The sequence below is a fragment of the Castor canadensis genome, chromosome 8 (genome assembly GCF_047511655.1).
Source record: "Castor canadensis chromosome 8, mCasCan1.hap1v2, whole genome shotgun sequence".
In the NCBI taxonomy this organism is placed as follows: Eukaryota; Metazoa; Chordata; class Mammalia; order Rodentia; family Castoridae; genus Castor; species Castor canadensis.
The window spans coordinates 47,329,437-47,354,133 of NC_133393.1; the positions used below are offsets into that span (position 1 = coordinate 47,329,437).

The 24,697-nt window shown below is 48.1% G+C and overlaps 1 protein-coding gene across 13 annotated transcripts in view; it reads right to left on the reverse strand.

Moving 5' to 3' along the window:
* Positions 1 to 2,463: 2,463 nt before the first annotated feature.
* The window catches only part of Rreb1 (ras responsive element binding protein 1), a 185,643-nt gene continuing 163,409 nt past the window's right edge, over positions 2,464 to 24,697 (reverse strand). For 12 of the 13 annotated variants that reach the window (XM_074082946.1, XM_074082949.1, XM_074082947.1 and 9 more), the window contains 4 exons: positions 21,411 to 24,318; positions 13,231 to 13,392; positions 7,180 to 7,995; positions 2,464 to 5,949 (listed from right to left, as the gene is read on the reverse strand). In XM_074082946.1, coding sequence (XP_073939047.1) covers positions 5,468 to 5,949; positions 7,180 to 7,995; positions 13,231 to 13,392; positions 21,411 to 24,318 — 4,368 coding nt within the window. In that variant the 3' untranslated portion in view covers positions 2,464 to 5,467. The remainder of the gene's footprint in view (positions 5,950 to 7,179; positions 7,996 to 13,230; positions 13,393 to 21,410; positions 24,319 to 24,697) is intronic. The other variant, XM_074082953.1, reaches the window with a different exon arrangement.

Here is a 24,697-nt window from a genome sequence, read left to right on the forward strand (position 1 = left end):
CCCCCCACAGCTGCAACTGCTCTGTGCCAGATCTGATTTGTGAGGACCCCCTCCTCCCTTGAAATACACCCCACCCTAACTCTCCTCTGAGTCCTCACCCCATCACCCCACTCTGAGGAGAGGAGTCTTTGCCTGCATTGCTCTGCCTGCCTCTTGGGAGATCTTGCTGCCTTCACTCATCTCTGTCATCTCACTGTCAACATGAAGCCGGCGTCCCCCTGGTGCCCTTCTTTTCCATTGGCCTCATCTTGCCCATTCCCCTTGTCTTTGGCTTCTTACAGAGGCTGGGCATGCTTTCTGGTGTCCTCCCCAGACATCCATGTGAGTGACTTCGTTCCTGCTGGCTGTCACTGAGACCCATCTGGTCATCCTGCCCCTTGCTCCTCTGTGCCTTGCCATGTCTTGGCTTACTCTTCCTTTTGGACTTACACAAGCACCTTCAGTATCTCCTTCATCTCATCCCTTTTCTGTCCATTTTCCACTGTTAGAACAAGAAAGGAAACCTGTGAAGTGCTATGCTGTGCCTGGATCAGTGCCTGGTGTGTGGTGGCTGCCCAGGGAACAATATGCTTAACAAATGCAGTCAAGGTTAGGTGGGTCCTGGGGAGGCGTGCACAATAAAACACTTCCTACTGCTCAGTAAGGTTCACTAGCTCTTCCCACATTTTGGACAACTGAAAAAGTATAACTGTTAGAAACTCCCTTCATCTTCCCCTTCTCCTAACAATGAATGTAAACATTGGTAACAGTGGGAAGGGAGGCAGCAGAAAGTCAGCACTGGTGCAGGGCTGAGATGGTCCTTGTTTATGTGTCAGACACCTGGGCTTCAAGGATTTTTTTTTTTTTTTTGGTGGGACTGGGGTTTGAACTCAGGGCTTCATGCTGTTAAAGCAGGGATTACTGCTTGAGCCACATCTCAAGTCCATTTTGCTCTAGTTATTTATTTTGGAGATGAGGTCTTGTGAACTATTTGCCCAGACAGGTCTTGAGCCTTGATCCTACCAATCTGAGCCCCTTAAGTAGCTAGGATTATAGGTGTGAGCCACCAGCACCCAACTAAGTGGATGATTCTTAATAGTGAGGTGTACACAAATCATGAGCCAAGAAAACATTCTACAAAAAAAGACCTGATAAAAAAAAAGCCACTCTGCGTGTGCCCAGCTCCCTTCTCTCCAGAACAGTAGTCTGGAGAAGGGGACATGAGTGTGGACATCAGGTGTGGCTCTCCACGACTGTGCAGGGCCCAGCCTGCCATGTGGAAGTGCCTGGCACCAGTGTGGGTTTGACTCAGCTCTGTAGAGACCAGGTGCCTGAGGAGTGAGGAGTGAGGAGTGAGGGTTGGTGGGAAAGAATGGTCCACAGTGACCTCTGGGGTCACACATGAAGAGAGCCCCTGAGATGGCCTGAACCCTAGCATGGATCCCCAGTACTGGACACGAGCTAACACTTGCTCAACATCAGCCTTCTTTTTAGGTAACAGGAAGAACTTCATGATGTATTTAATCTTTTTTTGCCTCCTGAATGTCTTCTTCCAGTGTCACCCTCACTAGGGGACTGACCTGTACACTGTGGGTGCTTGGATTTGGCCCCAACCACAGGGACTGGGCTGCAGTATCTTCTGTACCACACCCCACAGGGGCTGCGGCCCTGCTTGCCTGTAACCAGGTAATCAGGGCAGAGGGTCTCCACTCACAGAGGCTGTAAACGCTGCTCACTCGCTCCTCCGGAGAGGTTGGAGGGCTGAGCCTGTGAGCTGCCTACTCAGGCCCATCGCTGCTGATTCTGTGCTTGTTTATGGGGGAACATGTCAGGTATCTCATAAAAGCCAGTCTCTAGGGCTGGTGAGAGAGGGAATGTGGGACCAACAGATGAGTTTGGGAAGGCTTAGGGACCACAGGGTCACACTTGTCATCAGGTTGTGATCTGGCACTTGGAGAGCAGGACGATTAGATCCCTTGGGGTGCTTTTGGGGGCCACTTTCTGGTGGGAGGGCACAGGACTTTGCCTGCTGCCTCTTTCAAATGACAGACGCCCCCGCCAGCCCCTCCCGTTCACTAAAACCTGCTGCAGTAACAGATTGCCATTGCCAGAGCCCTTCTACCCAGTGCAGTGAGTTCTGGGGTCAGGGGCGGAGGAAAGGGCCAGGCAGACTCCGTAGGAGTCACTGTTGCACAGAAAGCATTCTCACCGGCTTGGCTGTGACTAACAATGACCTGGAGCAGCTGCCTCACACTCAAGCTCTGACCATGGCTGGGACTTCCCTAATGGCCACTCTCATGGAGGAGTTGTGGACTTCTCCACAACTACCTTTTACACATGCATCCAGGTGCCTGGGCTTCCCCGGGCATCATGGGTGCCACGTGGTTGGGATCTGACACCGATGACCTGCTCTAGCCTGCAGGCTGCAGGTTTTTGGGACAGTATTACAGCAAATCACAGGACAGCTGCATGACCAGCAATCTGTCATTTTTTAAAATATAACATTTATTGCTTAGATGGTTTGATACAGAACAGCTTTCTTTTCATTCTGAATTTGGAAGTTCTATACAACTGAATACAAAGAGGAACAAAAAGTACCAAAACCGAACTTGTGATTCTCTGTTCATGTGGCATAAACCAGTTTTGTACATAACATGTAGCAGCAGTTTTTAAGTTCCCTTTAGAAAAATATGAATTCTGCACATTTATTATTGTTTTCTGTTTAATGCATGGGCTGAAATCACTGGGATCAACTTCCTTCTTGAAGAGAGGAGAGGAAAGAGACGAAGGTGGGACGAATTTGTCTGAAGCTGGCATCTGACTGTTGGGAGCTTCCCTGGAGCTGTTTGGAAAACAGCCCGAGAGGGTTTCTGTTTTGTTTCACAGCCAGGCGTTTCATGTAGTGATTGACTCTCAGCATTGTGTCCATTAACAAAGAGAAAAAATAAAAAGAAAAAACTTGCACCTCAAAAAACTTTTCAGAAGATCCACATATATATATATATAAATACATATATATATATATATATATATACTTTTTTTTTTTTTTTGTAAAAGCCCTGAGAGAAGGAGAAAGAGAATCAAACAAAATGTATAGAAACAAATTAGCTGGACATGCAAACTAAGCTATGATTCACCCAGCGTTTCAACAAATCACAAATTTCACAGTTTAATATTGGGGAGGCGGGCAGAACAACAAACAAAAAATACATTTCTCAATCTCACTAATAAAATGTGGCAAGACCTTATTTACTACGAGGGTCCAGATCAAGGCTAAATAAAGCTTTCAATCAATAGTGATTATTGCGAGCTGCAGCCCCGGCTACGTACGTTGCTGAGAGCTGACCCTGCTACATCTCACCGCAGCGTAGAATCTAGTCATGGCTTCTCCCCACAATATTGCGAGTTTAGTGTGGGGAGTTGCAAAGAAAAACAAAACACAAGAAACCCCAAATAAAAATAACAAAAACAAATGCAATAATAATAATAAAAAAAAAACACAACTAAGGGATGTATGAACTGGTTTTAACTCAGAAGACCAAGGGATCACTGGTTCTGATTTGCATTCATCTCTACAGTAAATAAAACCTCATTTTAAAACTGGTTTATACATCCCTAATACAGTTAAAAATCATATATACCTCAACCTTTTATACACAAAGGTATCACTTTTCATTCCCTCTAGGATTATCTATCTTCCTTTGAAGTTAGGGGGGGTTGGATTTTTGCCACCGGAAATTGGTGAAGTGGAGAAAAGGCCTATGTATGTCTGTGTGTACATCTATAAGCAGAGGAGGAGCACCTGGAGCAGGAGAGGGCAAGAGGGGAGAGATCAGGGCAAAGGGACACCTCTCCTAGGACAGGCAAGAGGCTCCAAAGCACCTACAAGTCTGGAGCCCCGGAGCCCCGGCAGCAGTGTGGCTCGGGCATCCTCAGGGTCTCAACTGAAGAACAGGGTCAGCTACAGAGGAAGCTGCTGCTTTCACTGCTGGCAGCTACGGTGAGGGCATTCTATTGCCTGTCAAGGATGGGTGCTCAGTTATAAAAGAGTTTTGCACCCAGGGGCTCAGGCCAGTTAAGGGACTAGTGACAGCACAATTTATCATCAAGCACCAACCCCACCTCACAGGAAGGTAAATACAAGCCTCTCATCTTAAACCTTGCACGTGTAGTTTTATTACCAGTAGTAGTATTTCCTTGCTTTTCAAACAACAGTAGCACAGCTGGGGAAAAGGCCTGGACTGGGCTTAGCAGGAAGACTGGGATACCAAGTTGGTGAGTGATGCGCCCATCATTGCCTTGCTTCCTTCAAAACCCATCTCTCCGGTGCCCCAGGCATGGCCCCGGTGTCTCAAATGCCTACTCTCCACCACACACGCATTCTTACTCCCCTTTCTCTAAGCCACTCCTTGGCCATGTTTGGAGGACCACTGCTGGCCCCTGCTGGATTCTGCAGTCATGGAAGAAAGGCCTGTCTGAGTACAGTAGAGCTATTACCAAAGTGGGCTGACAAAAGCTCCAGGCACATGTTGGGGGACCCAGCAGCACAGGTCTCCCAGGACAAATACTGCCCATCTGTTTCTGCTGACTGCCGAGCCCAGCAAACTGATGAACAAAAAATAACAACAACAACAAGAATAATATTAACAACATACACCAAATAGGGAGGGGAGAAATCAAATATATGACATCCAGGCATGTTTTCCATAGGTCAAGTTGCCGGGGAGGTAACTCTTCTCTGTAAATTAAAAACAAATGTTTTGAAACTTGAATTGTAACCATTTCTAATGTGGAAAGAGTAGAAACATGGCTGAAGCTAGAAATCTGTCATGGTTTTGGCTTGAACCATATTAGAAACCTTCATCAACCACATCCTGTAATACCTAGGATCAAAGCATAGAGGATCAGATCCTCTATGTTGCAAACAAAAGGGGAAAAGAGAAAAAAAGGTCTATTTGAGAAATCAGCCTCACATCCATCTTCCCTCGGGTCACACACATGAAATTCACATCATTTTCTTCCAGTTATTGGCTATGGGGATCCAAGGGCATAGTTTGCTTTCTTCTGTTTCCAGCTCACAGAACAAGCAGTACTATCACAGATTCACAAAAACAAGCTCACACACACCAATACAAAAGGTAATGTTAATGCTTAAATTCATTAAAATATTTGTTTTGTTAAAAGTCATTTTGCGGAAACACAACACCCACGAGGACATGGGAGGATCCGTAAGTAGTTAAGGCACTGGAATTGACCATGCTGTGGCCTGGTGCACGGCACGCAGTAAGGCTATGGCACGAGCTGATTGGCCACATGCTTGTCGCTACTGCGCTCGCTCGCTCTCTCTCGCGCTCTCTCTCTCCCCTCCTCCTTTTCTCTCTCTCACTCCCCAATAGCTGAAGGACACTGAGGAACCTCATAAAGTATAGATCTGGGATGCTTTGCTCTGCTGGCTTTGTGTGTGTGCTGATGGGGACAAGGTGGGCCATCATTCTGTCCCCAGGAGCTGTGAGGCACTGTCGGCGGTGGCCAGGATGGTGTGGGCAGGCTTCTTGCCACACAGCTCCAGCAGGTCCTGCACAAGAGCCACTGGGCTCTCTGGGTCAGGGTCACCCGGAGATGCCTGCTCCTTGGGGGCACCACGGCTGGGCTCAGTTGCCCGCCCCCCTACAGCCTTCTCTTCCCGGCGGCTGCAATCCTTCCCAGTATTGGCCAAGCTCTCTTTCCGGCTCCGGGTGACAGCCATGTGGTTGCTGGCACTGGGAGCCTCTGCTTCATTCTCTGAGACGGGGTTGTTGCCGCTGTGGGTGGATTCGTTCTCACTGTCCTCCTCCACCCGCTCATCCTTGTCACTGTCCTTCCCATGGTGCTTGCCGTGCCTGGCTTTCTGGTGTATCCGCTGGTGCCGAACCAGGCTGTGCTTCAAGGTAAAGGTTCGCTCACATGTCTGACACTTGTATGGCCTTTCCCCTGAGTGATCAGAGAAAGAAAGGACACAGCGATTAACCATAAAGCCACTGGCTCCTAAATCATTTATTCCACCCAGGAGCAGCAGCCAGCACTGAGCATTTGGGGCCAGGACCCCCCTGCTGCTCAGGGAGAGTCCTCTCATTTGTCTGAGATAAATGCCAGGGACCACATTCTCTCTTCTGTTTCTCTCTCAACCCAGGTCTTCTGCAGACTGATCCTAGAAACCGGAATTCTGACAACAGATACCGTGGGGACATGCAACCTGGCCTCGACCACAGCCCAGAAAGAAGTAAGAGGGAGAATAGGCCTGTCCTCTGCCTAGCTCTGCAGGGATGCCAGTAGCCTCCCAACTCAAAGGCCAGAGGTTCTCTGGAGGTGGCTGAGTTGGGCTCTTCCTGGTGGCTCATATGCCAAGCTGCCAACAGCTGAGAACAGTACTTGTCAATAGCCCCAAAACAGCTCTCTGTTGAGAGCATGGCAAGTGGCCTTCCACACCTGAGCACAGGACCTAGTGGCCATGTATGGGGAACCACAGCTGTGAGGGGAGAGAGATGAGACCCAGATGAGGGACCTAGATGCTTTTATGGTGGCTTTGTGGTTATATCTAGGTCTCCTTTTTTCTGCCAAAGCAACAGCCCCTGCTTTGAGGTTTATGCGTTGACTTGCAGAGGGCAAGTGAGTTCCAGAAGCATGAATGCCCCACTGTGCCCAGGTAACCACCAGGTGAGGATCCTGTCACAGTCCCATCAGACTGCTGCAGGGCCAGGAAAGGAACAATCTCACTCACCTGGCTGCTCACGGAGGGCGCAGAGGGGTATACCCAACAAGGGCGGGGCGGCACCTATTTACCCTGGCACACCCCCATGGTCCTTCCAGGAGTGGGTTCAGAAATAGACTGGATGGGGCCATATGGCCCAAATGCCCAGCATCTGCCTTATTCTAGATACCTACACAGACGATGCAGCCATCATCCCCATCTACTGGGGCCGAGGGACAGAATGCAATACTCTCAGAAGCACTGCTGCAGAGGGAGCACTTGACTTACAACTGTAACACTCCCATGGCTGAGAGAATGGCTTCTTCAAATGCCTAGTTTCCTAGGCTGGAAGGGCACACCGGCAACCTTGTCAATTTCCTCAGTGGCTCCTAGCACTGCTTCTGGGGAGGAACTTGGGCTCACTGTGGGCCAACCTCACCTCCCTCCCTGGGCTAGGGCCGGGTCTCCCCTACCTGTGTGGGACCTCATGTGCCGGGTGAGGTCCTGTAGGGACCAGAAGCGCTTGTTGCACACACTGCACACCTTCTTCCTCTTGTCTGCTTTGCTGGCTACACTTTTGGGAGAGTCTGTCTTTGGTTTCTTGTCATCATCACTCCTCTCAGAGGACTTCTTCTCGGCTGCACTTTCCCCGTCAGATGGCCCCTCTGTCTCCTCACTCTGCTTCTCCACTGAGGCCTCCTGGGTGCTCAGGGTCGGCTCTGCTGCAGGGGGCTCAGCAGGCTTCTCTTCAGACTCAGGAATAGGGATGGACTCCTCCACTGCTCCGCTGGAGTCCTCGCCCTCCAGTGGTGCCTCCTTCTCGTCTTTGGGCTCCTGGTGGCCATGCGCCTTCCTGTGGCGGCTCAGAGTGCCAAGGAACTTGAAGCTCTTCCCGCAAATGTCACAGGCATGCTTCTGTTCCTGTTGGGCTGCAACTCGGCTGCCCATGGAACCTGCTTCACCCTCAGCCAGCTTGAAGTCCATCAGCTTGCTGGCAAAGTCAAGGTCCAGGCTCTGGTTGCTGACTGTGTCTTCCTCCGGGCTGTCTGCATCCCTGGCACTCTCCTCCATGCCATGCCCTTCCTCTGGCTCTGGGTTCTCCTCCTGGCCCGTTTCTTTCCCGTTTCCAGGGCAGACCACTTCTGCTTTGGCCTCCTCCACAGGAGGAGGATCCTCTGAGGCTGGGCCACGCTCCATGGCTCCCTGTGATGGCAGCTGCTCTTTGTCCCGTGCTGTGAGATCCAGCACCTCACTTGCCACGGCCAATGTCTCCGAGTCCGACTGGCTGTCTGTGCGAGCAAGCAGAGCAGGCAAGAGGGTCACACAGGGAGGCCACTAAGCATGCCCCTTCCAAGGGCTCTACTGGGACTTAGCTGGACCCACCCTGACAGCCTGGACCCCAAACCTAGTAATGACTTCTCCCCCCAAATCGCCATCACCCCCAACATCCTGGAGGGCCAACATGAATCTGGAGACTTAATAAGGGCAAACCCAGCCTCTACATCCTCACAGGTGGGCACACGGGCTCAGAAATCCTGGCGTCCACTGCTGTACCCAGGGATGCTCAGCTGTACCCACCCCCCAGGAAGGTGTGAATGAGTGACTCAAGCAGTGCAGACAGAGGGCTGCAAGATAGGAGAGGGGTGCATTCCAGAGACTCACAGCACTAGGGAGCTTGAGGAAGCCGAGCTGTAAAAGTTTTTTTTTTTTTCCAGTGCAAAGAGATTATACAAACATGCAACAAACGCAGGACCGCTTCCCATCCCCCAAGTCTCCCAAGATGTAGTCTCTGGTGAGCTTCACAGAAATGACCAAGCATGGATTCTATGACTATGGTACACACACTCTTGCCTGTCAGCTCATCTCCAAACAGAGGTCAGAGACTGAAGGAGATGCATGTGCACCTATAGCACTGCACAGATATGGAAACCTTTCAAAGGGTAAGGTCCCCTTCATGCCAAACTTGTTAAAGAGCACATGGGGAAGGGGTGTGAGGACAGGGAGTTCTGGGGTGCAGGCATCTAGTGGACACTGATTTACTGTCTCTTGTTCTCATCTGTGTACTCTTTCGTAGTAAAACGAGATGTGGCAAGCCCACCAGCTTTCAATGCCTTCTTAAGAGGGCACTGTGGCAACATTAATGACACCAAGCAGTGTTGGATGCACCACTTTCTCTTTATTCAGGGTGATTGGACACTTACAGCTTTTTAATTATTTGCTCTGACAGCAAAGCAGAAGCTAGCTTGGGCCTATCATTCAGCCATAGATCCAATGTCCAATTTATTACTGAGGCCATTCAGGGCTTCCTCCAAGTCAGGCAGATGAAATCTACTGTTTTACAGCACACATAAGAGATGCCTTCCTTCAATCTGCCACATCTCTGATCATAATGCTTGAGCCAGCAAAGATTCATACACCTAACCTGACTCTCGCTAGCTGAAGCAAATCACCATGTCAACCCACACCTGTTGTTCTTCCTCAAGTGTCACGTGTGCTCCAGGCTGGGGTAAGGAGTTGGTACTGCCTCTTCCACTGTTGTCGGAGATAACACCTAGTCTTTGTACCTTTCTGGGGTTTTGAGCTCTCCTATAATCATTTGTATGACACTTCTATCTACACGATTTCATTGGTTTTATTCTGACTGCACTGAGTGGCTGCCACTGTTGGGTATTTAAAGAGATTTAGAAAGGAATCAAACAGTCATGGTATGAAGACAGAATTTTATCTGTTTTTTGAGACAAAGTCTTGCTATATAGCTCAGCTGGCGTTGAACTCTTGATTTTCCTGCTTTGGCCTCCTGAGTTCTGGGATTACAAGTGTGTGCCACCAGGTCTGGCTTATAAATATAGAGTGTTTGACAAGAAATGGGAATCTTGAGAGAAGTAATCTATGTCTAGGCTGTATTTCAAAGAAAAACCTATGGCATAAACTCCATGACAAAAAAGCAAAATGCCCAGCTTATTTGTTGGCTTTGTGGGTACTTTTTGAGAAAAGGTTTACTTTGGTTAATTCTGCTTTGACCTAACATATCCCAGGCTGTTTCTATTTTCTTTTCAGCAAAAAAATATGGATTTCCTGATTTCATTTTTGGACACAGGGTCTTGCTATGTATCCCAGGCTAACCTGAACTCTTGATCCTCCTGCTTCAGCCGCCTGAGTACTTACATTACAGAATAATAGATTATAGGAGTACACCACCATGCCCACTCAGATTTTTTTCTTGAAACAGGGTCTCACTATGTTGCCCAGGCTGGCCTTGAAACTCCTGGGCTAAAGTAGTTCACCTGCCTCAACCTCCTGAGTAGCTGGGCCTAGGAGCATATGTCTCTGCCTGTGGCACATGGGTTGTTTTAACTATACAGAACGTATTTAAGACGATAAAGCATAAAAAAATCAAAATGAGTTCTGAAACCAAGCTCAAGTACACACACTAAGACCAAATCATCCCATCCTCGGGCCCTTTCTCATGGTCAATAATGGAGAGTTTTCCAGAAGTGCAATGACGCACAAACTTCCACTAGGGGGAGTGTTTTAGCCGGGGAGCCTGTGTCCTTTGAGTTCCAAGGAACTCTGATTTTTATTAGATTCTTCACATGAATATTCAACTTGTAAGGCCAGGTCCTATTTTGACCCCCACATCTCCTCAACACTCAGACTCCCAAATGCAGGTTCCTGAACAAATGGCTTCTTATGAGCAATGCTGCCTTAAAAACAAGCACCGCTTCCCTGTCCCATCACTCCCTCATTCATGTTTTCATTTTTCACCTAAAAATCTGCTGGAGGAAGCAGAGGAACCTTAGTACATAATGAACCCACAGCTCCTCCTGCAGGACAGCAAAGACTTTCCTAGTCAGCTACAGTTAAGGATCTCTTGCTCCCTAGAAATGGAATGTTGCTCAACTGATGGGACAGGTGCCCATTCAACCTGTGTCACTGATGGGCAGGGGACCCTGGTTAAGGAAGCTGCTCTGTCTGGACTTTGCCTGGTGCTTTCCAGTCGGGGGGCACTTCCTGAGGCTCAGTCCCCTTAGACACACTGAGAATTCTGGGTTGGCAAAGGTGGTTATCATTAAGGGAAACATTTCAAAGCATTCACATCTAAACTGATTAAAAACAGCCCTGCTCAGGTGCCTTCCAACATGATGGCTCCTTCAGGATCATCAGAGCCAGAACCAAGGGCATCCCTCAAGGGCAAAGTGGGTCATATCTGCCCAGCAGAATATGTATTTCCATTTAAGTACAGCCCCTTAAGGTTGAACTATTCCCCCTGTAGCATTTTTAGCATTGTGCTGGGGGAAATCTGGGATGTGTTTTCATGAAAGACTTATGTGGTTTAAAAATTCACACTCTGTCATTATAAAAACACGTTTAGAGATTTTTACGAACATGAAATCTGGGCATATAAACCTAGAAATCTTAAGAACGCTCTCATTTCCTGCCTTTAAAATAGTTCATCCCCAAGTCCTACTTCTACTTCATGGCAAGGAACACTATGAAACCTCCACCCCAACTCCATCACACTGACCTGGTGTGTAAACTTTTCCTTGGAATCTTTCAATTCCTACCTCCCTGACTTGATTCCTCTCTCTCAGCCTCAGTACTCTTTCTCACCATGGACTGTGCCCACAATTAAACCAAATGTGTTTTCTCTTTGCTGGCTTCACATTACAACTTTCAGTGACTTCATTTCCCAGAGGTTTTGTCCCTTTAAGAAAATCTATGTAACTTCCAGGGCAGAACCTTGGAAAAACAGAACCTATAATTGTAAACTTAAAAAATAAATATACCACAGGCTAACACTTTGTGCTGAAGTGAAGCTCGGGCTGTACACTCTGATTTAGCTCTGTCTGCAGGAGCACCAGCAGTCCCAGGGCACATTCCTCCAGCATGTGGGGATGCACACGGCTACTACACCACTGCACTTGTCCATACATATGGGCACCTCAGTTCCCTGTCCTACCCCCCACCCCAACTTCAATTCCAGCTGCCTTCTCTCCTTTGCAACTGGTACGCAAAGAATCACGTGGCCACTTTGTAAACCAGGCTGCCAAAAAATGTTCTGGACTAACAGGTACTGCGGCAGCCAACAGGTAAACACTAATAGCATGGTCTGTAGCAAAGGAGAGCTCTACAGCATTGAGGTGGCTTCCTGCTGCTTGAGCAGCACATTACACTTGGCTCCTAAGGGATCCTAGCCATGCCAAAATTCTGTGGGTGCTGGTGAAGTACATGGAAATGGAAGGCAGGGGAAGGAGCTAGCAAACCAAGTGACACTTTCCTGCCCTTAAGAGGGTCTGACCCAGTAGGTCGAGGGCATTCCTAATCTGTTGCACTTGGGCTAAGTGGGAGGTAGAAGGAGAGGCAGAGGAGGCTTCCCCACTGGGAAGCAACACTCCTAAAAATACTGCCCACTCCAGTGTGTCACCCCCCCCCCCCCGTTGCTGAGTTAAGGACAAGGAGGTTGGGGACTGTGCCTGTCCCTCTGTCCACGGCAACTTCTGGGCTGTGGGTGCATACCATACTATATGGCACTACACACCACCCATGACTGCAGAAGAGAAGCTACGGAACACTACAACAACCCTAGGGAAACACAGGTAAGGGGAGTCTCTATGGCTTAGCTTTAAGCAATGGGGAAACATCAGATTTCAAGACCCAGAACTGTACTCAGGACCTGAAATGCCCTTATTGTCGCTGGTGCTCATCTAAGTGACCTGAAGCAGCCTAGCAGCCTACTTTTGTTCAGTATCTTTTGGGGGCGGGAGGTGGCATACCCCAACAGTCAGAGGTGATGGAGTGTATTGAGTAGAGGACATGCGTAAACACAGAAGCTGTAGGGGAAAAAGGGGGTAGCATTAATTGTTTTGTAGGGGGCTGGAGGAAGGAAGCACACATCAGCACAGAAGAACACCCGATTTGGGTCAAGCACAGATGTGATTAAAGAAAGGACATGCAGAGTGCTTTTTCAAACCAGGACACAGTTTTATACTGAGGAGAGAGTTATTGAAAAGAAAAACACACCCTGCCTTGCCCCACTGCAACCATCCCCCCTAAGGGCTTAGCACCTCCCAGCTGCTTTGATACTGAGGAGGTGGCAGAGGCTGGGGTTCCCCAAACCCTAAAGGTTTCATATTCCTTTCAGAGGTGTTCACACTATGAGTGGGAAGTGCACACCTTGTTCATATCCCACTTCCAGACACGAGAAAAAAAGGTGTCCTCTGTCAGGAGGCTGCTGGGTCTTCCCTAGGAGCTCCCAAGTCACTTCGGGGCCCTGCCACTACTTCTCCAGCTCCCCAAGCTTCTGGCCAAGTTGGTTTGCTGTACATAGGTCTGGGGTGATCCAACCCAGGAGTTAAGCTCCCAATCCTTGGTAGGGCCCTACTTTCTGGGTTGTGGGCTCCAAGTCCTATACAGAGGAAAGAGGGCAGCTCCAGCTCCAGCTCGGATGCCTGAGCTTGAACAAATTTTTAACTAAGCTCAAGGCGAGTGCCCTCCTCTCTGTTTTCCATCACCTGGGGCACTACCTGTGCTATCATGGGATCCAACATCACCCTCTTTTTGGGGAATAAGCCCGTTTCTTCTCAGGGAGCAGGTGGTAACTCCGTGTTTGCGCAACTGGTGGCGTTCACAGTTAGATTTGGTAGAAAAGAAGGCATCGCATTTTTGACAAGGAAAGGGTTTCTGACCTGAAGCAGGAAAAAAAAAAAATTTTATCTGGCTTTCTACTGCAACACAGAAGAAGTGGCTTTTGATTTATTCTCCTGAGATCATTGGCATTTGTCACCCCCCCCGCCCCCCTTTCCTTTAAAGAAAACAAACAAAATACATTTAAAAAGCACAAAACATTAGAAACACCAGTGACTAAAAAGATCACTTTCCCTCAATCTAGGTGGAATGGAATGAGTGTCTATCTTCAAAATACTAAAAAAAAGTTAACAATGAAACCAAGATATATGTGTTTAAAGACAATGGTATTATGATTAAAAAGATTAACTAATTAACAAAAAAAATTAAAGGTGGATGGAGGGATTTTAAGGCACAGCAAGACAACACCTAGAAAACAACAAAGAAAAGGCACTGATTTCTAGCCTGGAAAATAATACAGATGCCAGGGGAAAAAAATTGGACAAGGAAGTAGGCTCAGGCCCTCCAGGAGGGGTCCTGAACCCCTGGGTATTTTAGGGGCTTGTGTTAAGAAAGCCAGAGAAAAACCCTGGTGCAGGGTGGCAGGTCCCTGCTTCCTGACCGAGTGGCTGTGGCCTCCCATGGGATGGGAGCAGTACAACCCAACTTTCCAGACACCTTCCAACTTGATGGAATGACCTGCAGTAGCCTCAACCCAAGGTCATCATGTTCCCCACTGGCAAAAGATAGGAGGACTTCTCATCCCATCTGCTCTTGTTCTGTGGTCCCCCTGCCCTGCACTCCAGCTTGGTAGTAAATAAATAACCAACACATAGCTAAGCTGCACATCCTCTACACAGATGTCCATGAGAACACCCTGACCCCATTCCAGATCTACAAATGGGGTTATCTACTGAGAGGAGAGGCCCTCCTTCCTGACTCAGGGGAGTTTTCTTCTTTGGCCGCCCACCTTCTCCTTTTATTTGGAGTTGTACTATAAGCACAGTACTTCCAAATGCACTGGAGGCTCTGTTGCAGCTCATTCTGGGTTTGTGTGATGGATGGTGGGGGAAACAGCAAGGGCCAGGAAGGAGAGTGTGGATAAGAAAGGAGGAGAGGAAGGAGGGGAGAAAGGAGAAGAGGACAGGAGGCAAAACAGGAAGAAGAGAAGAAGGGAGAGAAGGAGGAGGAGGAGGGAAAGATGAGGAGGAGAAGGGGAAGAAGAGGAGGAAAGAAAAGCAAGAAGAGGGGAAGAAAAAGGGAAAGAGGAGGAGGAAGGAAAGGAGGGAGAAGAGGAGGAAGAGGAGAAAGGGGAGAAGAGGAAGGAGAGGAAAGGGAGAAAAGGAGAAAAAGGAAGGGGAGAGAACAGGAAGAGGAAGGAAAAGGAGGGAGGAAGGTAAAAGGAAGGGGAGAGGGGGAGGAAGAGGGAAAAGAAGAGGAAGAGAAAGATGAGAAGGGGATGGGGAATGATGAGTCAAGGGATTAGGTAGGCTTTGGGGGGAGAAGATGACGGATGGATGATGGTACATCATTTGCTGTATCATTGCTTTTCTTCTTTCTCTCCAATCACTAGATTCTAGGTCTCAGTTTCTGATTTCACAGGGGAAAAGGTGTCATGGACTAATGGACTCAACTTCAGAAGGCTGCCACCACCAAGTACTGCTGTCTCCAAACCTTGGAATAAGCCAAACACCAGAGTCAAGAACTGGCACAGCTCCCTAGAGACACAAGTCACAGGACCTTCGGCTTTCCCTTTAGATTAATATTGCAGTATCAGCCAAAGCTTGGGCTAGCGCTGTACCCAAGGCCAGGTACTTCTGGAGGTCCCACAGAACTTGGTGCTAGTGGGCCAGAAAGACTGTTTGTTTCCCAGGGAAAGAAGGACCAGCATAGATTGGCAGTGCCATGTCACAACTCCATGGCAGGAAGGAGTGTGACGGGGCAGCCAGGTTTGTGCAATCAAAGACATGGGACATTTGTTCCCTTCTGGGCTCAAAGATCCTTTAAGATTATGCTTCCAAATCTCCTTTGGAACTGTTTAAGAACACAGATGGGCTGAGGATGTAGCTCAGTGGTACAGTGCTTGCCTAGTATGCATGAGGCCCTGAGTTTGACCCACAGCACTAGAAAGAAAAAAAAAAAAGGAACATAGATGCCTACAATAATCAAAGTCCTCAGAATTAGAAACTTGAAAGGGCAGATCCAAAACCAGAATCTGGCATATACACATTTGGGGGGTGGGTGCTACAAAGGGCCCTGTACAATAGTGGAGATTCCACCAATTGCTTGAAAGGGCCCTTGATAAAGGTCTGTAGGTGTTTTCTGCTAAATGTAGAGAAGACATTCACATTAAAAGAAAACAAACAAAACCACTCTTTTGTGTGACTGATTGTGTTTCAACATTTGTGGTGTATCTTTCAAATGACTTTTGTTTTTCACTAAGAATTGAATACAAACAGCCAGGCATCAGTGGCTCATACCTATTATCCTAATTACTTGGGAGGCTGAGATGGGGAGGATCGAGGTTTGAGGTCAGCCTGGGCAAACAGCTTTTGAGAACCGCGCCCCCCAATCTCCAAAATAACCAAAACAAAATGGACTGGAGACATGACTCAAGGGGTAGAGTGCCTTCTTTGCAATTTCAAACCCCAGTCCTAACAACAACAACAAAAAGTATTGAGCCCAATATTTAATAACTTTCAAATGAGAATAAAATACTTATACTATTTTATTGTCAAAAGGCAACATGGGCCAGGTGCCGGTGGCTCATGCCTATAATTCTAGCTACTCAGGAGGCAGAGGTCAGGAGGACCGCAGTTCAAAGCCAGCCCAAGCAAACAGTTTGCGAGATCCTATCTCAAAAACAAAACAAAACAAAACAAAACCATCACAAAAAAAGGCTGGTGGAGTGGCTCCAGGTCTAGGCCCTGAGTTCAAGTACCAGTACCAAAAAAAAAAAAAAAAAGAAAAAAAAAAGGGCAACATGGCAGCTTCTCTGAGTTTGGCCAGATCAAGAGAAAGAGATCCAGGCCAAAAGGAAACCCAGAAGTTGGGGGTATCACTAATGAGAAAGCATGTGCTTACTATTTAGCATTTGAGGCTCTGGGTTCTACTGCCCACACAAAAACAAAACATAACAAAACAAAAAAAAAGAAAAGAAGAGGAAAACAAGTCAGAAGCTACTGTGCTATAATTCTTGATTCCAAAGAAAATGATGGGTCTTTCACCTAATACATGATTTACTCTCTACTTTTCACACTGGTCCACACTTTGCCTTTACAGTTGGACAGCCAGGCTGATGTCCTGTGACGAAGATTCATCACAGCTCAATAATGTCTAAGTATTATATTATAGGAAGGTACCCAAAGAAAGTGACTTATGAGTCATTACAAGCTCATATTTGGCTGGGGGCTGGCTCAAGTAGTAGAGCACCCGCCTAGCAAGCACGAGGTCCTAGGTTCAAACTCCAGTACTGCAGAAAACAAGGAAACAACCCCCTACAAACACTTCCTCTCTGCAAAAGTCTTACTTTTTAAATAGCAATGTACTTTCTGCCTTACAGATGCAGAAAACATAAACCTTTTAGTACTTTCTAATAGAATAGGTTTCAAAAACACTGGTTTCTACATGGAGTATCACATGACGTGACTACTTTGGCAAATGCCCCACATTATTCTTTAGAAGGCAAGTTTGTAAGAAGGTCTGTAACCACAAGGACTTACCCTTATACCCAGGCCCTCTGCATCTCCTACGCCCAGTATTCATTCACACAGAGCAATCAAGAAAGGAAGAGACATTTTATACTAAATGCCATGTTTTAGAAAGCGACAGACAAGGACAGGAGCAGAATGAGCAGTCAGAGCAAGTCTGTCGAGGACACTGGGTTTGTTAAGACCAAGAACACCAGGCTGGAAATTTTTCTGTACATTTCTTTCTTTCTTTTTTTTTTTTTTAAAGAAAATCAGTTAGAAAGGTGGTCTTTAACTGAAATGGAGAACTGTGGGGTAAAGGGGTTTGAGCTCAGGGTCTTCACCTTGAGCTTTTTGAGATAAGGTCTTGCGAATTATTTTCCCTGGCTGGCTTTGAACCGTGATTCTTCTGATATCTGCCTCCTAAGTATCTAAGATTATAGGTGTGAGCCACTTGCGCCTGGTAAGTTACTGTTCTTTTTGTTAACAATATGGCACAACTCAAGCCACCAAATTTCCCACCAGCACTTCTCTACTCTCGGGATGAAGGTGTCTTTCTTTTGGTAATTTTTTCCTCTCTCTAAATTTGGCAGAAATGTACACATGGAAGAGTTAAAAGTGGCCAAAGCTGCCATTTAAGAAAATTAAAAGCATCCAAATACAACTGGTGTCCAAGGCACTTTCTGCACTCAGGTGAGAACATCTTATTAACTCTAATGCTTCTTGTCACTGGCAGTGGGTAGAAGGTACGGAGGAAGAGTCCAGAGCTAGCAAAGGAGCTCAGCTCAAACACCTTGAAGAAGCGAGTGAGCCAGGGAATTCCAGACCATCAGAATTGGAGGGGATCTCAGACATCTCACTGTCCCACCCCTGTCACTGTGGGATGAGGAGCCAAAGCAAAAGGAAGGAAGAAGGGATGAGGAAAGGCCAAAAGGGACTGGCTGTGTTTTCTGGCACACTTTCCTCCACCTGTGGCCTGGACGTAAGATAGGATGCTCAAGAGGGGAGCAGGCAGAACAGTGTACTGTTATCTCCTGAGGTAATGACACATTCAGTGAAGGTGGGAAACCAGGAACTGTCCCCATCAATAGTAGCTGGGAAAAAGCTAGAGAGGGATAGAAGGTGGCAGGAGTGTGTATATGGAGAATATACAGGAGACATGAAAGATGACAGCTTCTTCCTCAGACATGGTTCCTAAGATGAGAGAAAGGGCTGAAGGCAGCTAGCAGGTGGACCTCTAGCTGGGCATTTAACATCTGGCTTCCTCCTTGCTGCCCCTGTGTGGAATGGATGGATTGGAGAACATGTGTAGGAGACACTAGGGTAACTCCATGAATTTCCTAGGAGGGCAGGAGGAGGCTGACCTTTGAGATAGAGACAATTTGCTTACCTACAGTTGGAACTGGAACTCAGCCAAAGGCTAGATTGTTTTTTTTGAGACAGAATCTTTCTATGTTGCCCAGGCTGGCCTTGACTCCTGGGCTCAAGTGATCCTCCTGCCTCAGCCTCCCAGGTAGCTGTCAGCTAGATTTTTATACTTAAAAAAAAAACAAACAAAACCCTGTAAAATGTCTTCTCTGCATAACACCTTTGTTTACAGGGTTGCTGCACAACTGAAATTTAACTTGCACGCTTTTTTTTCTTGCATACTAGGGCTTGAACTCAGGACCTACACCTTGAGCCACTCTACCAGCCCTCTTTTGTGATGGGTTTTTTCAAGATAGGGTCTCACGAACTATTTGCCTGGGTCTGGCTTGGAGCTGCAATCTTCCTGATCTCTGCCTCCTGAGTAGCTAAGGTTACAGGCATGAGCCATTGGTATCTGGCTGTTTGCATACTCTTAGTGTATGCCTTTCGTCTTTTTTCCAACTTTTGGAGGGATTGTCTAACAGAAGCCTGACCATGGGGCAGCTGCAGGAAACCTGGCCCTGGTGAGGACTTCAGGCTGTACTAGTATTACTCACAGGACTGCCGGTTGAGTTACTTAAGTGTCCTTATGCCTTGATTTCCTCACGGCAACATCACCCTCATAGGACTGTCATGAAGACCAGCTCGGAAAGAATATAATCTTTACTAAGAACATAATCTGATCTGATATCAGGGATATAGCAGGCAGATGCACCTGCTAAGGTTACAAAAGGAGACGTGGCAGAATATGTTTATATTTACACCTACTGAACCCCATCTTGAATAAGCCCTACATCTTCCCTGCTCAGGTTCATATGTTATCAAATTTTAAGCCAACGATATCTGGCAATCATAAGTGAGGCAATCATGATGATTGGACTCTCAAGTGGGAACGTGTCTCAAGTGTGTGCAAAGACTCCAGTATAACTCTTGAAAGAAATTTCTGGAGGCTCCAGTTCTTAGGGAGATTGTCAGTTTTCTGGGAATAGACCCATCTGAGGATAAATTGCCTCATTCGAGCAATGTGCATTGCTTACCAAGCACAGCACTCTCATCTGGAGGAGCATGTGGGAGGCTGGGAGACAGCAAGAAGAGAGAAGTGAGTAAGGGCCAATCACAAGATTCAGACCATTTGCTTTCTGAAAAGTGGTAAGAGAAATTCAACTTCTCCAAAGACTCTGTAGGTGACAGACAGGGTCATTCAAAAAGAGCAGCAAAAGACACTGATGTAAGGGATACTTTCTCTCTTTTTTTTTTCCCCCAGGGAAGAGCATGAACGCAGTCACATTTGGGGAAATAACAGGGGTCAGCATATCCAGAGTGCAATGGATAAGCCTTGCCCTGGGAAAACCACCTAGGGTAACTTCTCTTAACCACTGTCTTCATGAGAACTGCTACTTGAGTTTGTTAGGGTTAAACTACTCCAACTGAAAGAAAATAATAGCCTGAAAGGGCAGCATGTACTTTATGAACCTAGAAATTCTGGTTCCATTAAGCGAATCTTCCCTGGACAGGTATTGCTAACTTCCTGGATTCAAGGCCCCACTGCACCAGTAAGACATGCTGCAGCTATGTGGCAATCTCTGGTGACTGCAGCAGGCTAGGACAGACCCCAAACTTCCCAGCCATGACTTCATAGCTTCCTTTTCCTTTCCCAGTCTTCTGGTTTCCAGTGATACTGATGAACTCCTGCTGCTCCACCTCACCAGAAGACACAGGATTCTATGAGCATCTCAAAGCTTTGTGAAGCATCAGTACCACACAGTGCTTCCACCAAGACACAGGGCATGGCTCCCACTCAGTTCCCACTACCTTCCCTCACCATACTGTTGTAAATCTCCCAGCCACGTCAGATTGCTGTATTGCACAGCAAAAACAGGATGCCCAGTTAAATCTGAACTTCAAATTAACAACAAAGGAAGTCTTGGTTTATCTCAAACACATGGAAAAAACTTATACTAAAAATTATTTGCTATTGATCTGAAATTCAAATTTAACTGGCTATATATTTTACCCAAGTATCTGTACTATACATAAAGAACCATTTAGGTTTTTGGTTCTCTATATTAACATTTGATTGTAAACTCCAAATGATAAGGATCTCACTAAATTTACTCTTATATTAAATATATGAATCCTGTGAAAATATTCAGAAAATCATAATTAAGGTGAGAGCTGTATGGCCATTTGAATATTCTAAGTACCTGGTATAAAATTACTAAAGATGCATTCCTATTCTAAACTCCTCTTTAAAAATCAACTTACATAAAAGTAACATCTGAAAATACTTTTGGTAATTTAAGTCTGTTACTTAGAATGTTAGTCATATTTGGAGTGTTACTTGGGAACAGCAAGTATAAATAAAATTTTAAAAAATTCTACCACCATCCATCATCGATTTTCAAAATAAACACGAAAAAAAAAATCAAAACAAACAAGGGAAGATGCAACCCTCTTAGTGAATGGAGAGAAAACAGCCAAATCACATTTTGCAATATTTACCTTTACAGATACACAGCAGGCAAGAGAACCATACAGAATGTTCAAAATTTGAAAAGTTGCAGGATGCCAGGACAGAATTTCTCATGGCAAGGAACCAAGCTCATTATGCCCCAATACCTTAATACAAAGTCCCACTTCTCTGGCACCACCTCCATGCTTAACCCAGCAGATAATCTTGAAACCCTTTCAGGGGAAGGGATTGGGAGAAGGAAGTGAGGGAACACATGGGCTTATACCACTTTCAACTGAAAACACCGAGTGGCTAAGATCACAGGCAAGGTCACGTGGTTACAAATAGCAAAGGGGAAAACAGAACCTCAAAAAAGACTACATCTTCTAAGAGTAAAAGAAGAGGCTAGGAATAAATGGAGTGTGGGAAAAGGGTCCCACACTTTTGACCCCAAGCCCCTTTGCTCCTTTTCATCCTGGCCATAGCCTCCCTGCAAGGAAGAAGGACTTTCTGCCCAGTGGAGCTCTCTTACCAGTGTGTGTGAGCATGTGTCTCTGGAGAGAGCTGGCCCAAGGGAAGACCCGGGGACAGTGAGGACAGTTGATCTTCTGTAGACAGTTGGCGTAGGAGTTCCGCTTTGCCCTCAGCAGCCTGTCTTCTGGGGGGTTGCCCTGCTCCTCATCACTGGGCCCGTGGTGGTCTGCAGGGACTCCGGCCACCTCGTCCTGAACATCGTCCTCTGCAGTCTGCAGAAACGGACTGAACTTGTTAGTGTCCGTGGTGGCCAACATCTTCTCGATGCTGGCAAACTCCCCGCTGGAGTCCAGGTCCACCCCACCACTACTGGCACGGGGCCGGCTCCTCATCCCCCTTTTCCGGCCTCTCTTCTTGGATGAGCCAGCTGGCTCCTGCTCAGTGGGTGAGGCTGCCTCTGGGCTGCTGGCTGTCGGAGGTGGGTCACTGGATGTTGTAGGGCTTGTGGTGCCGGAGGCTTTGGGGATGGAGCCTCCTAAGCTGTCTGCAGCTGCAGTGTTACTGCTGGTGCCCGATGGTCCTGGGTCAGCCACTGTGGTTTTCAGCAGGGTGGGGGCCGAGGACACAGATGAGATGATCTGGGCAATTGAGGCCAGTGGGGGCAGCTCTTCCGTCATGGGGGGCTTTGGCAAGAGCAGGGGGGGCTTGGGTCGTAGTGGCCGCAGCAGGGCCTGGCTGCTCAAGAGGGCTGAGTTGCTTATGAGGGTAGAGTTGCTGACAAGAGTTGAGGAGTAGATAGGGACAGCCAGCTGAACAGAGCCCTGGAGGGGCTGAGCGTGGGGCTCCAGGGTGGCAGCTGTGGTGGGAGCCACCACAGTGCCTGTGGGGTTTTCCAGGATCCCGCTGGACCCCAAAGTCACAGGCAAGGTAGGGCAGGGTGGTGGACAGGGAGAGAGCTGCTCTGTGCTCCCAGTTTCTTGCTCTGACTTCCTGGCTTCACTGAGAGGAGCGGTGTCTTTGTCTCCCTTCCTGAAGTTCTTGGGGATGGACAGGTCGATGGGCTCCATGGAGCAGTCATAGGGGGCCAAGGAGGAAGGGCTCAGGAAGGAAGACACATTTTCCTGCTTCACTTGGACCAGGGCCAGGCCCTTCTGAGAAAAGTCCAGGGGCTCATTGAAGTCCACTGCAAAATTGCTGGTGGGCTCCAACTTCACAGAGACGTGGGGAGGTGGGGCCTGTGTGGGGCCCACGTGAAGAAAGCCATTTTGGGGCTCTAGAAAGGTGGCAAGGGGCTTGCAGTCAGCAAAAGTAACACAGCTACTCTCTTCCCCCTTCCCGGGGGCCTCAGTGGGCGTCTCTGCGGGGCCCAGGCCACCATCAGCCGCCAGCACATAGCTCTCGATGTCGTGCTCTGGCACGTGCAGGTGCTGCTTTAGGATGTGATGGATGCAGTTGCGCTTGGCAGCAAAGGCGGCACTGCACTCCTTGCACTCAAAGGGCTTGCGGCCCTTGTGGCAGCCGCCCAGGCCGCGGCCACAATGCGTGCGCATGTGGATGCGCAGTGCGCGGTAGTGCTTCAGGTCTTCGCCGCACAGCCGGCACACGGTGTCAGGGGCGCAGAAGGCGTCCACCAGCTCTGCTGCGCTGCTGCTCACGTACTCGATGTTCTTCTCAATATCTTTGCGGGTGGCCTTGAGGTGCTTCTTGCGCAGGTGTCGCTCACAGTTGGCTTTGACAGTGAAAGGATAGTGGCAGATCTTGCAGATGTAGGGTCTCTCCCCGCTGTGTGTGCGCAGATGGCGGATGAGCGCTGCCTTGTCTGCAGCAATGTAGTCACAGATGTTGCACTGGTACGGTGAGATGCCCAGGTGGGAGCGAACGTGGGCACGCAGAACTCCCGAGAAGGCAAACACCTGGTTGCAGAAGCGGCAGGGGTAGAGCACCTTGCGCATTGCAGGAGTCTTCTTGCTGCCAGGTCCTGTCATGATGGCCTTGAGGTCCCCCTCTGTGATCTCCTGCTTGATCTTGGCCTCCATGCTCAGGGGAAGCAGGGCCTCAATGATGCTGTCCTGCTCCAGCTGTGTCTTCATCTCAGGCTGGCCTGGTAGCTCCACCCTTGGTTGCTGCAGGAAGAGTTGTGTGGCCATGTTTGGCTGGGCCCCAGACTTGGACTGCAGTAGATGGGCATTGGAGGCCGCCTCCACTGACCCCTTGAGGAGCTTCAGGGGTGGTGGTGGGAGGCTGGGGCTCATGCAGCCAGGAGAGGCCTGCTGTGCATTGATGAGAGGCGGGGGTGTGGAGGTAGCCACCACTGTTCGGGGAGTGACCAAGGGCTTTGGCTTCAGAGGGGGCATGTGCTTGAAAATCGCCTGCAGGGGGGTGGCAGGGGCCTTGGAGAGAGGCGGAAGACTGATTTGTGGGGGAGCTGAGGCTGCCATCTTCAGAATCTGCTGGATGTCTGCCAGCTCAATGGCTGACTCCCCAGAGATGGGCTTGACCACGATACTACTGTCCGGCTGGATGATGAACCCTTTCTGGAAGGGCTGCAAGGACAGATGCTTCATGCTTTCCTTGGTAGCTGGGAGGACTGTGAGAGAACCACCTAGGGAAGCAGCTTCAAAAGGAGACAGACTCAGCACACTGGTATGGCCCGGGTCCTGAGGTAGCTGACACTTGAGTGTCTGGAGCTGTATTGCTTGGTTGTCATCTGGCAGGGGTTCCTCCACCGGCACAGGCCTGATGTCTTTGGTGTGCTGCAGGCCTAGCAAGGCCAAGAAGACCTTCTGGTCCAGGGTATCACCAGTCAGGGTCTTGGTCTGCAGCTTTTCTCGTCCCTGGTCCACAGTGCTGTGTGTCTGCTTGTGCATGGTGAGTGAGGAAAGCATTGGAAATGCCTTGTCACAGGTGTCGCAGATGAAGCGGTGTTGCTCGCTGATACATCTTCGAAGGTTTGTTTCACACCAGGCCTGCACAGAAACCGCAGGTTAAAGCAAGAGAACAAAGATGAGGACTTAAAAATCACCCTAAAGGAAGATGAAAGAAATTGTTGTACAACTGCCAGTAGGTAGCCTTTCTCTATTAAATATATAAGGAGTTGACTTTCCTCTGACTGTTAATCTGGGACTGAATTAGTAATATCACAAATATCTAAAGAATCATGTTTGCTTGGACAAGGACATCCTCACTAGGGAGATATTGAAGTGCAGTAACATAAAACCACCATGGAGGTAGAATTCTTTTTCTTTTTAAAAATGCCTCATAAAAACTAATGGTCATAGGGCATGGAGAACTGGCCACCTCTGTGATTGTGGGAGAGGGAATGCTGCCTGGGAGGAACAGGAGGGA